Source organism: Eschrichtius robustus, chromosome 3, assembly GCF_028021215.1.
Source record: "Eschrichtius robustus isolate mEscRob2 chromosome 3, mEscRob2.pri, whole genome shotgun sequence".
In the NCBI taxonomy this organism is placed as follows: Eukaryota; Metazoa; Chordata; class Mammalia; order Artiodactyla; family Eschrichtiidae; genus Eschrichtius; species Eschrichtius robustus.
The window spans coordinates 159,888,612-159,909,151 of record NC_090826.1 but is presented as its reverse complement, the minus strand read 5'-3'; the positions used below and the strand labels follow the sequence as shown (position 1 = coordinate 159,909,151).

General features: G+C 38.7%; 3 protein-coding genes across 3 annotated transcripts in view; 1 reads left to right on the top strand and 2 right to left on the bottom strand.

Annotated features, from left to right (window-relative positions):
• The window catches only part of PLD5 (phospholipase D family member 5), a 474,233-nt gene that overhangs the window by 210,216 nt on the left and 243,477 nt on the right, over positions 1 to 20,540 (top strand). The window lies entirely within an intron of this gene.
• On the bottom strand, positions 10,495 to 11,008 carry LOC137761573 (phosphatidylinositol N-acetylglucosaminyltransferase subunit Y-like). Its single transcript, XM_068538503.1, has one exon. The coding sequence runs from the start codon at positions 11,006 to 11,008 to the stop codon at positions 10,793 to 10,795; it is 216 nt and encodes a 71-aa protein (XP_068394604.1). The 3' UTR covers positions 10,495 to 10,792.
• Positions 11,022 to 11,449, bottom strand: LOC137761572 (protein preY, mitochondrial-like). The gene has a single exon (XM_068538502.1). The coding sequence runs from the start codon at positions 11,447 to 11,449 to the stop codon at positions 11,105 to 11,107; it is 345 nt and encodes a 114-aa protein (XP_068394603.1). The 3' UTR covers positions 11,022 to 11,104.

Below are 20,540 nucleotides of genomic sequence, written 5' to 3'. Positions count from 1 at the left end.
ATATTCAAATCTTGTTCTTTCTCATTTCCTACTCTCAGCTTTGGCAGAGAGTCATTCCTATGATTTCACCTCTACCTCTCGTCAAGTGATTCCAAAATCCCTAGCTCAGGCCGTGATTCCTCTCTTGTCATCTTCTCTCCTTGTGCACCAACTAGTCTAGCTCTTTCTACCCACACAGTGTTAATGTAGAGCACTTAGAACCTTGCTTGATATCAGTTAGGTACTCACTACATGCTGTTTTCTTTCTGTTTTGAGCCTTTACTCATTGTAAGGGTATTTGCATTTTCCCAGGGACCTGGGCGGAGGTACCCCACCTGCATCTCACTCCTTTGCCCCCTTTCCACAAATTCAAGGCCATTTCATCTCTTTAATGGCAGATTTGGCCTCTAGCTGGTGCTGTCAGCATTTCTATTTTTATGTTGTCCCATCAAAGATAAAAAACTCCCTGAGAACAAGGGTCACCATCTGTTTTTCTCTCTTTGTGTCTTACAGTGTCTCACACATCAGGACTGAGCAGCTACTCTTTTTTAATGGGCAATAATTTCCATGTAAAAACAATGTTGTTTTTAATACTGTTATAATAGTGTTTAGTATTATTTAACAATACACTGTTCATTGAGATAATATGTACTATCTAGATAAATTTATTATCCCCCCATGGTGGAATTCATTTTGCGAGAATAACTGGGGATCATGAGAGAAGAAACTGAAGGTTATAGATTATATACTTAAAGATATGGAAGTGGGGTAGAAAAAGAAACCTGCTGAAGGATTGCTAAAATATAATAGAGTAATCTAACACATATTTTTTCTAACTAGCATTGAATAAATAATGTTTAATAATAATTGGGAATGGAAGATAAATGCTGAATTTTAAATGAAAGAAAAATCTTCAAAAATTTAAATATAGATATTTTTATGCTTCTAAACTCTTTCATTTGAAATGTCACTTATTAACATCTTAATTTCACCACTGAGTGAAGTAAAATTCAAATTTCCTGAATTATGAGAGGTTTGATTAGCCCAGTACCCAGGACGTATTGTTTATATTCCCATAGTTAAAATCTAAAAGATTATTTTTAAAATAATGTTTTATCTTTAGCATTTAATGTTTAAAGGAGGAAATTCAAGAGAGTGCGATACTTCCTGATGGTCTATAATTGCCACTTGGGAAGCAGCAGAAGCTAATTATTTCAGAGTTTTAATTTTAATGAAACTTAATATATGATTAACGATGTTGACATTTCCTGTTGCCAGGGTTTTTTTGCAAAAACATTATTTGAATGTGTTATATATTTTTTAAAAAGTTCATTGAACCCTTCCAGGCACAGCCATATCTGATCATCATGAATGGCGTTGGGCACAGAAAGCACAGCTCTCTTTTTCTTTTCCACAGATAGCCTGTTTCAGCTGCCTTTGCAGGAAGGACAACTCACAGTAATAGTGAAGAGCCCAGCCCTTAACCTGAGGCAAGGGGAACACTGACAAAGGGAGAGGGGAGATAAATAAAAAGAAAACCTAGCTGAATGTGCCTAATGGATATTTTTATATTTTGTTTATAGACCTGTAATAAGAAAAACTTTGTAATTGGAACTTTCAATCAAAGTAATTGCCATGATTACAAAGAGTATACGGAGAAAAACAAAGTTTTAAAAGAAAAACCTGCTGAAGAATTCACTGGAACTCAGCTTACAAAGTTGCAAAACTTTTGAAATTCAGAACAGCTTGAAGATTTAGAAAGCATCACTGAAGAATGGGGTCCTATTACAGAGTAGGAACTTTGAACTGTGAATCTAAAAGAAAAGGCTGCTGCAAGCAATCAAAAGAGTCTGCAATTAAACCTCACCTGCATGCTCTAAGCTAGTTTTCAGATGTTATTCACACTCAATGTAGCAGTGTGTTTGGACCACTAAAATTAGGTTCAAAAGACCCGGGGTCAGTCCCGTTTCTGCTCCTTCAAGGAGAGCAGATCCCTAAATGAAGCCTTAGTATTCTCATTTATAAATTGATGACGACTCTTCTTCCAGGCTGTTGTGACATGAAAGTCAGTTAATATATATGTAGAAAATGGCAAGCCACTTTACCAAGTGAAGCATTATATCGTTCACTTATTTTTTGAGTCACATTCACAAAGACAGCTAGTACCCAGTGCCAGAAATATCTTTTTTTGGTATAAACCACATCTGGTGAGGCTTTGACTTTTATAAAAATAAAATAAAATTGAAATTGTAGTTTGCCAAAGCCATACAAGCCATTAAGAGGTTTCAGAGCCCTGGTAGAAGAGGTCGAGGTGCAGTGTGTGTGTGATGCCCAAGAGTGTGTGTGGGCTTAGCATCCAAGAAACCTGAGTATGCATCTCCATTTGGCCACCCACTATGCCGTCTTGGTCACTTAACCTGCCTGTGTCATCTATAAAGTGATAGTGATGATAATAGTACATATGCTATAGAGTTTTATATAAAGTAAGTGAATTAAAATGTGCGACTTGGTTGACTAACAGGGAGAGACCTCTACAGTAGGTTGGAGATCTCTTCCCTCAAGATTAATCTACAAAACTCATCATCTTAGATTTACCTCAGTCAACTTTGCTTGTTTTATTGCTCCCATATCTCCAAGTTATTCCATTAGATTCTTGCCTTTTAAGCAACTGTTTATGCAATTGAAAAACTAATATATACAGATGACAAAAATATACAAATGCAGAGTCTTACAATGAAACCTAATCTCCCTCTTATTGCAGACCCTGGATCTCCTTGCTCAGGGGCAAACACTGCTGCCATGTTTTTGTATATCTTTCCACAATTATGATTTTATATATGCCTATGTGTGTATATGTATATATTCATATATATACATATATTTATGAGTATTGTATATATCTGTATAACTCTCCCTTTTTCTCACAAATGGGAGCATATAGAGATAGTTTTGCATCTTGTTTTTGTGCTTTAAACAATTTTTTTCTGGACCTCTTTACATATTAAGATGTATAGATCCATGGCTGCATAGCATTCATTACATGGGTATATAGTTAATCAGTTCTTTATTGATTTAATGGACATTTATGTTCTTTGGGGGTTTTGTTATTTTAATAAGCAGTGCCACAATGGATATGTATATATATACGTATATATATATATATATATATATATATATATATATGTATATATACGTATATATATATATATATATATTTAAGCATATGTAGGAGGATATCTTTAAATTCCTAGAAATGGAATTGTTAGGTCGCAGGGTACATGCATTCTAAATTTGGATAGGTAGTACAAATTGTATTACAAAGGGTCTGTATCATTAAGGTGTAAGATTACTTGTTTTATCCACTCTTTTTTTGTTATCAAATGATTATATGTATTTCTTTTCTTTTTTTTTTTTTATTGGAGCATAATTGCTTTACAATGTTGTGTGTTAATTTCTGCCACACAGCAAAGTGAATCAGCCATATGCATACACACATCCCCTCCCTCTTGGACCTCCCCCTCCCATCCCACCCAACTAGGCCATCACAGAGCACCAGGCTGAGCTCCCTTTGCTATACAGCAGGTTCCCACTAGCTATCTATTTTAGCCATGGTAGTGTATTTATGTCAAACCTAATCTCCCAATTCATCCCACCCTGCCCTGCCCAGCCTGTGTCCACACATCGGTTCTCTATGTCTGCATTTCTATTCCTACCCTGCAAATAGGTTCATCTGTACCATTTTTCTACATTCCACATATATGCATCAATATACGACATTTGTTTATTTTTTCTGACTTACTTCACTCTGTATGACAGATTCTAGGTCCATCTACATCTCTACAAATGACCTAATTTCATTTCTTTTTCTGACTGAGTAATACTCCATTATATATATGTACCACATCTTCTTTATCTGTTCATCTGTCAGTGGACATTTACATAGCTTCCATGTCCTGGCTATTGTAAATGGTGCTGCAATGAACATTGGGGTATATGTCTTTATTATTTTTTTGAATTTCTAAATTTTATTTTAATTTTTTATACAGCAGGATCTTATTAGTTATCCATTTTATACATATTAGTGTATATATGTCAATCCCAATCTCCCAATTCATCACACCACCACCCCCCACTGCCACTTTCCCCCCTTGGTGTCCATACGTTTGTTCTCTACACCTTTGTCTCTATTTCTGCCCTGCAAACTGGTTCATCTGTACTATTTTTCTAGGTTCCACATATATGTGTCAATATACAATATTTGTTTTTCTCTTTCTGACTAACTTCACTCTGTATGACAGTCTCTAGATCCAACCACGTCTCTACAAATGACCCAGTTTCATTCCTTTTTATGGCTGAGTAATATTCCATTGTATATATGTACCACATCTGCTTTATCTATTCATCTGTCGATGGGCATTTAGGTTACTTCCATGACCTGGCTATTGTAAATAGTGCTGCAATGAACATTGGGGTGCATATGTTTTTTGAATTATGGTTTTCTCTGGGTATGTGCCCAGTAGTAGGATTGATGAGTCATATGGTAATTCTATTTTTAGTTTTTAAGGAACCTCCCTAGTGGCTGTATCAATTTACATTCTCACCAGCAGTGCAAGAGGGTTCCCTTTTCTCCATACCCTCTCCATCATTTGTTGTTTGTAGATTTTCTGATGATGCCCATTCTAACTGGTGTGAGGTGATACCTCATTGTAGTTTTGATTTCCATTTCTCTAATAATTAGTGATGTTGAGCAGATTTTTGTGTGCTTCTTGGCCATCTGTATGTCTTCTTTGGAGAAATGTCTATTTAGGTCTTCTGCCCATTTTTGGATTGGGTTGTTTGTTTTTTTAATATTGAGCTTCATGAGCTGTTTATATATTTTGGAGATTAATTCTTTGTCCATTGATTCGTTTACAAGTATTTTCTCCCATTCTGAGGGTTGTCTTTTCATCTTGTTTGTAGTTTTCTTTGTTTTGCAAAAGGCTTTTTAAGTTTCATTAGGTCCCATTTGTTTTTGTTTTTATTTCCATTACTCTAGGAGGTGGATCATAAAAGATCTTGCTGTGATGTATGTCAACGAGTGTTCTTCCTATGTTTTCCTCTAAGACTTTTATAGTGTCCAGTCTTACATTTAGGTCTCTAATCCATTTTGAGTTTATTTTATGTATGGTGTTAGGGAGTGTTCTAATTTCATTCTTTTACATGTAGCTGTCCAGTTTTCCCAGCACCACTTATTGAAGAGACTGTCTTTTCTCCATTGTATATCCCTGCCTCCTTTGTCATAGATTAGTTGACCATATATGCGTGGGTTTATCTCTGGGCTTTCTATCCTGTTCCATTGATCTATATTCCTGTTTTTATGCCAGTGCCATACTGTCTTGATTACTGTAGCTTTGTACTATAGTCTGAAGTCAGGGAGTCTGATTCCTCCAGCTCCGTTTTTTTCCCTCAAGACTGCTTTGGCTATTCGGGGTCTTTTGTGTCTCCATACAAATTTTAAGATTTTTTGTTCTAGTTCTGTAAAAAATGCCATTGGTTATTTGATAGGGATGGCATTGAATCTGTAGGTTGCTTTGGGTAGTATAGTCATTTTCACAATATTGATTCTTCCAATCCAAGAACATGGTATATCTCTCCATCTGTTGGTATCATCTTTAATTTCTTTCATCAGTGTCTTATAGTTTCCTGCATACAGGTCTCCTGTCTCCCTAGGTAGATTTATTCCTAGGTATTTTATTCTTTTTGTTGCAGTGGTAAATGGGAGCATTTCCTTAAGTTCTCTTTCAGATTTTTCATCATTAGCGTATAGGAATGCAAGAGATTTCTGTGCATTAATTTTGTATCCTGAAACTTTACCAAATTCATTGATTAGCTCTAGTAGTTTTCTGGTGGCATCTTTAGGATTCTCTATGTATAGTATCATGTCATCTGCAAACAGTGACAGTTGTACTTCTTCTTTTCCAATTTGTATTCTTTTTATCTCTTTTTCTTCTCTGATTGCCATGGCCAGGACTTCCAAAATTATGTTGAATAATAGTGGCGAGAGTGGACATCCTTGTCTTGTTGCTGATCTTAGAGGAAATGCTTTCAGTTTTTCACCATTGAGAATGATGTTTGCTGTGTGTTTGTCATATATAGCCTTTATTATATTGAGGTAGGTTCCCTCTATATGCCCACTTTCTGGAGAGTTTTTATCATAAATGGGTGTTGAATTTTGTCGAAAGATTTTTCTGCATCTATTGAGATGATCATATGGTGGTTCTTCTTCAATTTAATATCGTGTATCACATTGACTGATTTGCATATATTGAAGAATCCTTGAATCCCTGGGATAAATCCCACTTCATCATGGTGTATGATCCTTTTAAAGTGTTGTTGGAGTATGTTTGCTAGTATTTTGTTGAGGATTTTTGCATCTATATTCATCAGTGATATTGGCCTGTAATTTTCTTTTTTTGTAGTATCTTTGTCTGCTTTTGGTATCAGGTGATGGTGGTCTCATAGAATGAGTTTGGGAGTGTTCCTTCCTCTGCAATTTTTTGGAAGAGTTTTAGAAAGATGGGTGTTAGCTCTTCTCTACATGTTTGATAGAATTCGCCTGTGAAGCCATGTGGTCCTGGACTTTTGTTTGTTGGAAGATTTTTAATCACAGTTTCAATTTCATTCCTTGTGATTGGTCTGTTCATATTTTCTGTTTCTTTCTGGTTGAGTCTTGGAAGGTTATACATTTCTAAGAATTTGTCCATTTCTTCCAGGTTGTCCATTTTATTGGCATAGAGTTGCATGTAGTAGTCTCTTAGGATGCTTTGTATTTCTGCGGTGTCTGTTGTAACTTCTCCTGTTTCATTTCTAATTTTATTGATTTGAGTCCTCTCCCTCTTTTTCTTGATGAGTCTATCAATTTTTTTTATCTTCTCAAAGAACTATCTTTTAGTTTTATTGATCTTTGCTATTGTTTTCTTTGTTTCTATTTTATGTATTTCTGCTCTGATCTTTATGATTTCTTTCCTTCTGCTAACTTTCGGGGTTTTTTTGTTCTTCTTTCTCTAGTTCCTTTACATGTAACGTTAGATTGTTTATTTGAGATTTTTCTTGTTTCTTGAGGTAGGCTTGTATAGCTGTAAACTTCCCTCTTAGAACTGCTTTTGCTGCATCCCATAGGTTTTGGATTGTTGTGTTTTCATTGTAATTTGTCTCTAGGTATTTTTTGATTTCCTCTTTGATTTCTTCAGTGATCTCTTGGTTATTTTGTAACGTATTGTTTGGCCTCCATGTGTTTGTGTTTCTTACGTTTTTTTCCCTGTAATTGATTTCTAATCTCATAGCATTGTGGTCAGAAAAGATGCTTGATATGATTTCAATTTTATTAAATTTTCTGAGGCTTGATTTGTGACCCAAGGTGTGATCTATCCTGGAGAATGTTCTGCACGCACTTGAGAAGAAAGTGTTATCTGCTGTTTTTGAATGGAATGTCCTATAAATATGAATTAAATCTATCTGGTATGTTGTGTCATTTAAAGCTTGTGTTTCCTTATTAATTTTCTGTTTGGATGATCTGTCCATTGGTGTAAGTGAGGTATTAAAGTCCCCCACTATTATTATGTTACTGTTGATTTCCTCTTTTATAGCTGTTAACATTTGTCTAATGTATTGAGGTGCTCCTATGTTGGGTGCATATATATTTATAATTGTTATATCTTCTTCTTGGATTGATCCCTTGATCATTATGTAGTGTCTTCCTTGTCTCTTGTAACATTCTTTATTTTAAAGTCTATTTTATCTGATATGAGTATTGCTACTCCAGCGTTCTTTTGATTTACATTTGCATGGAATATCTTTTTCCATCCCCTCACTTTCAGTCTGTATGTGTCCCTAGGTCTGAAGTGGGTCTTTTATAGACAGCATATATATAGGTTTTGTTTTTGTATCCATTCAGTGAGCCTGTGTCTTTGGGTTGGAGCATTTAATACAATCACATTTAAGGTAATTATCAATATGTATGTTCCTATGACCATTTTCTTAATTGTTTTGGGTTTATTTTTGTAGGTCCTTTTTTTCTCTTGTGTCTCCCACTTAGAGAAGTTGCTTTAGCATTTGTTGTAGAGCTGGTTTGGTGGTGCTGAATTCTGTTAGGTTTTGCTTGTCTGTAAAGCTTTTGATTTCTCCATCGAATGTGAATGAGATCCTTGTCGGGTAGAGTAATCTTGGTTGTAGGTTCTTCCCTTTCATCACTTTAAATATATCATGCAACTCCCTTCTGGCTTGTAGAGTTTCTGCTGAGAAATCAGCTGTTAACCTTATGAGAGTTCCCTTGTATATTATTTGTCGTTTTTCCCTTGCTGTTTTCAGTAATTTTTCTTTGTCTTTAATTTTTGCCAGTTTGATTACTATGAGTCTTGGCGTGTTTCTCCTTTGGTTTATCCTGTGTGGGACTCTCTGTGCTTCCTGGACTTGGGTGGCTATTTCCTTTCCCATGTTAGGGAAGTTTTCGATTATAATCTCTTCAAATATTTTCTCCCTCTTCAAATGTTTTCTCTCTCTCTTCTCCTCCCAGGACCCCTATAATGCGAATGTTGTTACGTTTAATGTTTTCCCAAAGGTCTCTTAGGCTGTCTTCATTTCTTTTCATTCTTTTTGCTTTATTCTGTTCCACAGCAGTGAATTCCACCATTCTGTCTTCCAGGTCACTTATCTGTTCTTCTGCTTCAGTTATTCTGCTACTGATTCCTTTTAGTGTATTCTTCATTTCAATTATTGTATTGTTCATCTTTGTTTGTTTGTTCTTTAATTCTTCTAGGTGTTTGTTCTTTAATTCTTCTAGGTCTTTGTTAACCATTTTTTGCATCTGCTTGATCTTTGCCTCTGTTCTTTTTCTGAGGTCCTGGATCATCTTCACTATCATTATTCTGAATTCTTTTTCTGGAAGGTTGCCTATCTCCACTTCATTCAGTTGTTTTTCTGGGGTTTTATCTTGTTCCTTCATCTGGTACATAGCCCTCTGCCTTTTCATCTTGTCTATCTTTCTGTGAATGTGTTTTTTTCTTCCACAGGCTGCAGGATTGTAGTTCTTGCTTCTGCTGTCTGCCCTCTGGTGGATGAGGCTATCTAAGAGGCTTGTGCAAGTTTCCTGATGGGAGGGACTGGTGGTGGGTAGAGCTGGGTGTTGCTCTGGTGGGAAGAGCTCAGTAAAACTTTAATCTGCTTGTTTGCTTATGGGTGGGACTGGGCTCCCTCCCTGTTGTCTGTCCGGCCTGACATGACCCAACATCAGAGCCCACCTGGCTCTTTGGTGGGACCAATGGCGGACTCTGGGTAGGCCCACACCAAGGAGTACCCCCAGAAACTTCCACTCCCAGTGTCCCCGTCCCCACGGTGAGCCACAGCCACCTCCCACCTCCACAGAAGACCCTCCAACACAAGCAGGTAGGTCTGGTTCAGTCTCCTATGGCATAACTGCTCCATCCTCTGGGTCCCGATGTACACACTACTTTGTGTGTGCCCTACAAGAGTGGAGTCCCCGTTTCCCGCAGTCCTGTCAAAGTCCTGCAATCAAACCTGCTAGGCTTCAAAGTCTGATTCTCTAGGAATTCCTCCTCCCATTGCCAGACCCCCAGTTTGGGAAGCCTGACGTGGGGCTCAGAACCTTCACTCCAGTGGGTGGACTTCTGTGGTATAAGTGTTCTCCAGTTTGTGAGTAACCCACCCAGCAGTTGTGGCATTTGATTTTATTGTGATTTCGCCCCTCCTAGCATCTCATTATGACTTCTCCTTTGTCTTTGGATGTGGGGTGTCTTTTTTGGTGAATTCCAGTGTCTTCCTGTCGATGATTGTTCAGCAGTTAGTTGTGATTCTGGTGCTCTCGCAGGAGGGAGTGAGCGCACATCCTTCTCCTCCGCCATCTTGAACCAGTCTCCACATATGTCTTTTTAAATTATGGTTTATTCATTCTTTTTTTTTTTTTTAATAAATTTATTTATTTTTGGCTGCATTCAGTCTTCGTTGCTGCACACAGGCTTTCTCTAGTTGTGGCGAGCAGGGGCTACTCTTTGTTGTGGTGCACAGGCTTCTCATTGTGGTGGCTCCTCTTGTTGAGGAGCCTAGGCTCTAGGCGTGCAGGCTTCAGTAGTTGTGGCATGTGGGCTTAGTAGTTGTGGCTCACGGGCTCTAGAGTGCAGGCTCAGTAGTTGTGGCACATGGGCTTAGTTGCTCCGCGGCATGTGGGATCTTCCCAGACCAGGACACGAACCTGTGTCTCCTGCATTGGCAGGCGGATTCTTAACCACTGCGCCACCAGGGAAGCCCTGGTTTATCCATTCTTGCCAACTTTGTGTATTACCAAATTCTTTATCTTTGCCAATCTGATCAAGTAAAAAAAAGTGGTATTTATTATCTTTTTTTAAATTATGAGTTAGGTTGAAAATCTTTACCCATGTTTATGAACCATGTCTGTTTTTTTTTTGTTTGTTTGTTTGTTTTTTAAGATTTCAAATTAGTAACTTTTCATTATGAATGGGATAAGACATAAAGTCATCAGATGATGGCTGGGGCTATTAATTTCCAACAAGACACTCTGTTGAAATGTTTCTCCTGATACCCCAGGTATAAATAAGAACCTTCAAAAAACAAGGGCAGAACCAAAGTACAATAAAGAAGCCTCTGCAGCTTAAGCCTCCCCTAATCCTAAACCTCTGACAGAAGTTAGGCAAAGCATCTTTCTTGCACATTAAGTGGGTGTCCAGTATTTCCATGTAGTTGAGCTTTCAGAGGCAGACCCTCAAGCCTATCATTAGGATATACCATCTTGGCTCTGGTTGTATTAATTATGCCTGAAGAGTTTAATACCCATCCAAGTCCAAAGGTGGAAGAACACATAAACGGGTATGGTGATCGGCAAGAGCAGACTGTAAAAGCACAGGCTGCTTGTGCTAGTGCAGCCCTGTGGGAAGTTTTCTTCCACGGAGGCCGAGTATAACAGCCCTGCTAACGAGACCAACGGAATAAGGACAGTCAACATAGGAAGAGACAGAAACATTCTTCCCCTCCACTTATTACCCGCCACTCTGACTTTTTAAAAGGTGGATGGTATTTAGAAAATTCAGTTGTGTGTGTGGTCGTTTTTACGTATGATCTAGTGCTGCTCCGTTTCTTCTTGCTTCTTATTTTGATGTGTCATCCTAGCTGCCTGTGGTATCATATTAGGAATCCCATCAATAATTGGATAGGCCATTCCTAACCCTTCGTTAATCAATTCATTTGTCGATGCTTCATATCGGAGCGGCTTCTTGGAGAGCGGGCACACCAGGAACTCCAGCAGTGCTGGGTCGAAGGCGCGGGGTGGTTCCCACGTCCGCTCACTCTGGTCTGGGGATGGCCGTGACACCGACGCGTGCACACACCTCTGGGCGACCGTGGGCGGCTGTGCGCGTGTCCCCCTCAGCGCTGAGGCGAGCCGGCCGCAAACTCCGCGCTGCATGGCCCGGCAGCCCGCGACCGAGCCCCTGCGCACCCGTGACCACCTGCGCCGCTGCAGGTGCTGCCCGGGAGTCCAGCCCCAGTGGCCAGGCCGCACTACCCGGTGCTCGGGAAACGCTGCCCCCCATGTCTGTTTCTTATCCGTGATTTGACTGCTCATGTTTTTTGTATAACATAGTTAGGAAAAGTGTGGCTTGATAGAGGACCCAGTAAAACACAGCAAAATATCTGAGACCAATGCAGTAATCATCATAATAATAGTAATAGTAACAAAATAAGTGACATCACATACAGAGCAAATATATTTTATCAGAGAGTTGTAATGAGATTTTTGATCCTTTCTTTCTCATCAGATTAGAAATAACAAGTTGTAGGACATATTCACAAATAATTATTGTGTTTTACTTTTATAGAATGTTGAAAATTGATCATGTGTTTATCTATAAGATGAACTTTCACTGTGATCTCTTTGCTTCAATAACCATGACATTTACTACATGAGATGAACCAGGCTTGTCCCTCATTATAAGTGAAGTACTTTATTCTGAGCACTCTTTTAGAAATATTGCAGTCTGGGATATTAGGTTATCTAGCTATTATGCAGAAGCTTTCTTGTTTGTAGCATGCAGTTCTCAGTGATGGTATTTACTAGTAACTGCGGGTAGAGTCAGCTATTCTATTTTCATTTGATTGTCTCATTATCCTGGTAGTCAGTTTTTGTCACAGAAAGGACTTAAAACTACATTTCCAGCTCGTAGTGGACTGTGACCACTGTCACTATTTGTGACCCTCCACAAATGACCGGTTTTAGATATTATCTGGTTTTGTTATTGCAGGTATCACTTCTTGTATAGCAATATATGCCAGCTGCTATGTAAGGTATTTAATGTTATCTCACTGACTCTTACACTAAAGCAGATGTTATTATCCTTATTTTACAGGTGAAATGATAGGTTCAAAATCATTAAATAATCAACCCATCTAGTAAAGGGTCAAGCTGGGTTCAAATCCAGGCCTTGCTTACTCTTTTCTTATTCTTAGCTCCAAGGGCCAGGTTAGGGCTGCTATAGTAAGGGCTGCCCACCTAAGTGGGGAGCAGTGCCATGACGTTTGCATACCTTGTCCAACCCCTCCACAGTATGGGTGAGCTTGTGTAGCTGTTTCCTCCAGTGCCCTGCTTGCTGTCAGCCTCTGCCTCCGTACTTTGCCCTTGTTTTATCCAATAACATGAGTATCTTCCATCACTAGACTTCAGCTGTTGATGCAGACCCACCTTTATTTTCTGCACAGACTGGAATGGGGTGGCAATGTTTAGATTAAGAGTTATGACAACAGACTGAGTATCTTGTGCCCTAGCAATGAGCCCCAGGATGGCATGTAAATTCTGAATCACTACAGTCTCTCACAAAGCCCATAGCTCTGGGCTTCCCTCTCTGGATTTCCCTACCCCAGAACTATCCCCTAATCAGGCTCTGGTCTTCTCCTGCCCCCTTCCTCCCAGCAGACCCTGGTCCTGAGGTCTCAGTGTGCCTCCTCCAGGACCCATAGTAGGCTTCGTATAGAGGAGGGGCACTTTCGGGGAACATATTGCTGATTTCTGAAACCTCTCCATTAATTTTACTCCAGAAAAAAAATCTGCTTCTGAATTTTGCAAGGATTTAAGGTATAAATCCTTGTACTGCATGTTTTTAACAAAATTCAGGCTTGGGTCAGGAATTATTTTTCTACACAATATAGAGACTAACTTTCTTGAGGACCTGAGGGATTTCTGCACAAACTTCTGATATGCATGAGATTCAAGTCCACTGCCTGCCATCTCTTGACATCCCTCCTTTACCAGTTTCCATGCTGTGATGTCAGTCTAAATGTCTTCCTGGGACCTAAAAGCAGCACACTTTCCTGGGCCTCAGGGTCTTCCTACCTTTCGCTTCCTTTCCTGGGCACAGCCTTCCTTCTTGTCTCCATTTCTTGGGTTTCACCTAAGGCCACCCCTCCTGCGGGAAGTTTGCCCTGGCCACCTGGGTCTGCTAGGTTACATACTGAGTGGACCTACAATGCCCAGAGCTGACTGCTCCTATGTAATCCTCATTATCTACTGATGAATACCAAATATTAATTTATCCAGTCTCCACAGGAGGCTTATTTTACAAAATTAGCATCTCGAAGTCATTGAAAATTCCTATTAGCCAAGTGAACTATAAACATCAGTTTAACTTAGTCTGTAGTGTTGTGCTGAGCTCTTTTATATAAAAGCTTTTGTGAGTTTGATTGTCTTTTCTTTTGTATTGTTATATTTTAGAAAAGGGTTAGGAGCCATAGCTAAGAGAGGGACTCTTCCCCCAACTCCCCCTATACCCAGCCCCACCTAGTTTTAACATATTGGGAATATAGGACACAGTGCGTTCTAGAGTTCCAAAAGTATTAACACCAAGTATCATGTATCTCTCTAAATATTCTTAGATGAGTGAATATTGACTTTGGGCTTTTGTTCATGATAGAAAATTAATGAAAGTTGAGTCAAGGGGTGTTTTTAAAAATGTAAGACACTCCCAATTTATGTGTAAGTCAATCTAGCCTGAAAGTATGATATTAAAGGATGACTACATTGCTTCATGTCTGCTGTGTCTCTTTTCAGATTCAGGCATTAATAATTATAGTCTCAGAGGTCTCAATTTTTATTCTCTCTTGGGAGTCAGGGGATATTAAAAGGTCCCCTTCAGAGAACACTCTCTTTTTTGGCAGTTCTATGACAGGTTAGTTAGGATGAGACTTCTCAAGTGTGTGCTTTCTTATTTTTTTCTGATTGGTGTTTTTGGTCCTTACTACAAATCTGTTAAAGAAGGGAGCAGTGACATTTGTCCTTTGAATACATAGCCACCAAATTGTCATTCCGTGTTTAATCCCAAGGATGTCATGGAGTGCCCACTTGAGAAACCAAGTCTTAAATCACTGCACATTTATCTGTCTTTTCTTCTAGACTCTAAGCTTGTTGGAATGTGAACTCTGTCTTCTGAATATTTACATGTCTGGCAACTGGCACAGTGCTGGTACATATCAAATGTCCAAGTTCTGAGGATGGAAGGAGAGAAGAAATGCAATGCTGAGATAACATATTTGGCCCAGTGCCTTAAACACAGTTGGTGCTCACATAAGTGTTAATTCCTGGTAAAGTAGATAAATGGAAGAAAAAGAAGAAAAAACAGGCAATATGGGAGAGCGAAAGGAGAACTAGACCAGAGAAAGAAAAACTTTCGGTCTCCACTGAACTTGCTGAATAAACTTGAGAAAGTCACTTAATTCTTTCAGGTTTCTATTTTTCCATCTGTAAAATGGGGATATCATCTAACATGACTTCCAAAATCTTCTCTTCCTCTAGCAATTATATGAGTCTATGAAATCTTTTGGCAAAGACTGATATAGTTGATCATATATTTCATTAACATGTATGAAAAATGTCCAAATATTGGGTTGACCAAAAAGTTCACTCAGGTTTTTCCAAAATATGTTATGGAAAAATCCAAACGAACTTTTTGGCCAACCCAACATATCCACAGAATTTTTAAACTTTTAGGACTATCTGCCAAAGTTCAGTTGATTATTATTTTTTTCAATTGGCCAAATATTTAACGGCCTACTTTGTGTAAGGACTGTGCTAACACTGAAGATACAAAGAGGAATTATCTGTTTTTACCACCAAGAGTGTGGTGAGAGGTGGACAAGTTAAGAAATAAGTGCACTGGGGCATAAAAATGCTAACATGAGCGATGACCTTCCTGTTAAGAAGTCACAGAAAGGAGCAACTAACTCTGGAGGAATGACAGAGCAAGTAACTGAGTTTAAACAATTCCAGGCTTTCCAAATAAGGGCCACAGCATGTGCAGAGATTTGAAGATAAAACCTAAATGTCCATTGACAGATGAATGGATAAAGAAGGTGTGATACATGTATATAGTGGAATATTACTCAGTCATTAAAAAGAATGAAATAATGCCATTTGCAGCAACATAGATGGACCTATAGGTTATCATACTAAGCGAAGTACGTCAGACAAGTATCACATGATATCGCTTATATGCAGAATCAAAAAATGATACAAATGAACTTATTTAAAAAACAGAAACAGACTCACAGACTTAGAGAATGAATTTATGGTTATTAAGGGGGAAGGGTGGGGGGGAGGGATATATTGGGAGTTTGGGATTGACATGTACACACTGCTGTAGTTAAAATAGATAACTGACAAGGACTACTGTGTAGCACAGGGAACACTGCTCAATATTCTGTAATAACCTAAATGGGAAAAGAATTTGAAAAAGAATAGATACATGTATATGTATAACTGAATCACTTTGCTGTACACCTGAAACTAACACAACATTGTTAATCAACTGTGCTCCAATATAAAGTAAAATTTTTTTTTAAAAAATGCATGACTTTGTCACTGAAGAGCAAGCATTTGGTTCTGTATGACTGGAGTGCAGAGTGAAAGTGAGGGAGAGGAGGGGATGAGACAAATAAGACTGTGACCACCATGTGGAGGTCATATGCACCATGACTAGGAATTTGGACTTTATTATGAAACTAATTGGGATCTGTTTAATGTTAACAAGAAAATAGACATGACTACATTTGCATTCTGGGGGGAAAATGTTAATATGTCCAATGAGTAATCAGTTTTTACTCAAAGCATGATCCTAGATACCTGTTTTAGAATCCTCCTGGGTGCTTGTTAAAATGCATATTCCTAGGTTGGAATCTAATCCTATAGAATCAATTTCTGTGGGTTTGACTTGGAAACCGACATTTAAAGAAAAACCCTCTTACAACGTATGCAGCTTAAAATGTAGGAACCACTGGCCAAGTAAATCAAGAGTAAATGGCAGGGAACTCAGAAGAACACAGATTTTGGAGTCAGATAAACTTTGAATCTCAGCTCTGTCACTTAGTAGTTGTCTTATCACAGCCAAGTTACTTAGCATCTCTGAGGCTGAGGTTTTTCCTTCTATAAATGGGTTTAAAAGTACCTACCTCATAGGGTTTCAGTCAAGAATAGCTGAGATAACATATGTCAAACACTAACGTGTTTGGAGGCATATTGGAATCACCTGGAGAAGTTATTCAAACTCTGTACTCCCTAAGATTCTGGCATGGATTATAAAGGATTCAAGAAACTTCCCAGATGATTTTGGTTAGTAACCAATAGGAATCATACAGAATATATTAGCTCTCCTTTCCCTAAGGTGGTGACAGTGAAGGTATAAAAATGGGAAAATTTAAGAGATTTTTAGAAGAGACAATATCCAGGATTCAGAGGAATTGGCTAAGTGATTCTTAAGTTTTTAGTTTGCATGGCTGGTGGTGCCCAAACATAGCTGGAGAATGCAGTTCTGTTTTGAACATGGTGGTGTCTATGGGTCATCTAAGTGGAGATGTTTAGAAACTAGCGCTCACTAGTGGACAAAGGCCTCAGGAAAAAGCCTGCGGGGGTGATAAAGAGCAGGCTATCAGTGGTGGCATGATCCCCCAGGGATGGGATGGAGGATAAAGAGGGGCCTCATGGCTCACCTCCATGTCAACACCGAAGTTTTCAGAAAAATATCAAGTTAACGAAATTGAAAAGAAATGAGAGTAGGAAGAGAAACAGGAGAGGGTTTCATTTTAGAAACAAACAAAAGAGAGACTGCCCCACCGTGAAATCAAGTAAAACTGAAAGTTTCTTTAAAGCAGGAAACTTGTCTTACCAAAGCTGGGTGCTCAAGTCATGGTAGTTGGTCACCTGGTGCATTGATTCGATAGAAACATTGGTGTCTTTGGATTTATACTTGTACCTGAAATACCCCATGAAGCTTCAGAGGCAGCTTCAGAGGCAGAAATACCCCATGAAGCTTCAGAGGCAGAAATACTGCTCCTTGAGTGGGAAGAATACATCCAAGCATCTCTTGTTCTTGAGAACTATTTTATACAAAGAGTTGATATTGGTAATCTAGAGAAGTCTGTGTCCTCTGGAGAATCAAAATGATTGTTTTTAGTACAAAAACAAGACCCACTCCTAATGATTTCCTCTTTAGTTAGTTATTAACGATAGAGTAGTCACTTACATCTTTATTCCTTGATAAATTTTTACTGAGGGAAGGCATCCTTCTATGGAGTAAGAACATTTAGGGATAAAGGAATTTACATTAGGAAAGTTAAAATTCTGAGTATTTGAACTCCATATAGTGGTTTATAACAATTGTAGTGCATGTTAAAACTCATCACTTTGCAATTCTAAGGATGATGTTCTTTTGCCTCCTATTAAATTTGAAATATGTAGCTTTAACGAGCATTTTCAATGAGTCAGCATATTTGAAATTCCCTATCTTGAGTTTTATTATTCTGAGTTAATTCATTTAAAACTGTTAACAAATACTGAGAGATTGTTAGACATCGTGCTGTTCAAGTGCTAATACAAAGAATTACAACTCACTATATTTCAAGTTTGAAATAGTAGATACTAAAGAAGTCTAATTTATGTTGTCAGGAGATTATTTGATTCACTCACTTATTTACTCAAGAACTACTTATAAAGTAAATGAGCTAAGTGCAGTCATATTTTTAAAAAAACTTGTCTCCAAAATATACAAACAGCTCATATAGCTCAATATCCAAAAAAACCAACAACCCAAATAAAAAAATGGGCAGAAGACTTAAATGGACACTTCTCCAAGGAAGACATACAGATAGCCAAAAGGCACATGGAAAGATGCTCAACATCACTAATTATTAGAGAAATGCAAATGAAAACTACAATGAGGTATCACCTCACACTGGTCAGAATGGCCATCATCAAAAAGTCCACAAACAATAAATGCTGGAGAGGGTATGGAGAAAAGGGAACCCTCCTACACTGTTGGTGGGAATGTAAATTGGTACAGCCACTATGGAGAACAATATGGAGATTTCTTAAAAGACTAAAAATGGAGCTACCATATAATCCAGCAATCCCACTCCTGAGCATGTACCCAGAGAAAACCATACTTCGTAAAGATATATGCACCCAATTCATTGGAGCAATATTTACAATAGCCAAGACATGGAAGCAACCTAAATGTCCATGACAGAGAAATGGGTAAAGATGTGGTACATATGTACAATGGAATATTACTCAGACATAAAAAAGAATGAAACAATGCCATTTGCAGCAACATGGGTACACCTAGAGATTATCATACTAAGTGAAGTAAGTCAGACAGAGAAAGACAAATATCATATGGTATTGCTTATATGTGGAATCTAAAAAAAATGATACAAATGAACTTATTTACAAGACAGAAAGAGACTCACAGACATAGAAAACACACTTATGGTTACCGAAGGGGGTGGGGGAGAAGGATAAATTTAGGAGGTTGGAATTAACATATATATACTACTATATATGAAATAGATAACCAACAGGAACCTACTGTATAGCACAGGGAACTATACTCAATATTTTGTAATAAACTATATGGGAAAAGAATCTGAAAAGGAATATATATATATAACTGAATCACTGTGCTATGCACCTGAAACTAACATGATATTGTAAGTCAACTGTATTTCAATAATAAAGAAAAACGTTGAAAACCTTTTTTAATAAAAAAAAGTTGTATAAAAGATGGAAAGAGATACCTAATAACGAAAAGAGAATATAAGCAAATGTCACTTTTTTTAATTGTACAAAATTTTAAGCAGAGGATGAACTGTACTTTTTAGTTTTGTTTTTTTTTTTGTTTTATTTATTTATTTATTTATTTATGGCTGTGTTGGGTCTTCGTTTCTGTGCGAGGGCTTTCTCTAGTTGCGGCAAGTGGGGGCCACTCTTCATCGCGGTGCGCGGGCCTCTCACTATCGCGGCCTCTCTTGTTGCAGAGCACAGGTTCCAGACGCGCAGGCTCAGCAATTGTGGCTCACGGGCCTAGTCGCTCCGCGGCATGTGGGATCTTCCCAGACCAGAGCTCGAACCCGTGTCCCCTGCATTGGCAGGCAGATTCTCAACCACTGCGCCACCAGGGAAGTCCAGTTTTGTTATTTTTTTCCCCAAGCTAGAATAAGGGATGGGGAGGGATCTAACATTAATCTAACATTGGTGTATGTCAGGGAGTGTAAATAAACAGTATATTTCCCAATGGGATTAGGCTGAGAGAAGTCAAGGAACTTATCCACACACAAACAGGGGATGGCTACCCAGCAGGGATCCAGTCCCTGACCCTCAGGACTCCAGAACCACCCCATGATTCTAGCCCAGGGAAGACCAGTTTTGAGCTACCACAGTCTTATCCCTAGTTTGCAAATGCTTAGCGGATGGTTTTGTCTTTCAGAAACCAGTAAAAATCCTTTCCAGCAAACACTTTTGAAAAAGCAGGGCATGAACAGTATGAGTAATTTGATTTCTGATCAAAAATGCTTTATGACTATAATGAATTTTCTGGCTCTTGAGATATCAAAAGAGTTCCCAGAAAGTTCTGAGAGTTGCAGAATGGGCAGGTAAGGGGTGCAGCTCCCCAAAGTGTAAGTGTGTGAATGTATTCTGCCTGTTGGTCTCTATATCACTCTGGTTATTCTGTTGCAGGAAGGGGGACCCCTCCCAGGGCCTGAGAGTGGGCTTTTGTCTGACACTCAGAAATGAATTGTCCAAGGAGACATGTGTGCAGACAAAGCAGGAGAGTTTATTGGGAAGGGGTGCCTGGGCAGAGAGCAGCAAGGTAAGGGAACCCAGGAGAACTGCTCTGCCACGTGGCTCGCAATCTCAGGTTTTATGGTGACAGGGTTAGTTTCCAGCTTGTCTCTGGCCAATCATTCTGACTCTGGGTCTTTCCTGGTGATGCACGCATTGCTCAGCCAAGATGGATTCCAGAGAGAAGGATTCTGGGAGGTTGGTAGGACATATGGACTGGAGACTCCTCTCTCCTTTCGATCTTTCCTGAATTATTCCGGTTGGTGGTAGCTTGTTAGTTCCGTGTTCCTTACCAGGACCTCCTATTGTAAGATAACTCATGCAAGTGGTTACTGTTGTGCCTGGCCAGGGCAGGTGGTTTCATTCAGTAGTTCCCCTAACAATTCCAGGGAACAAG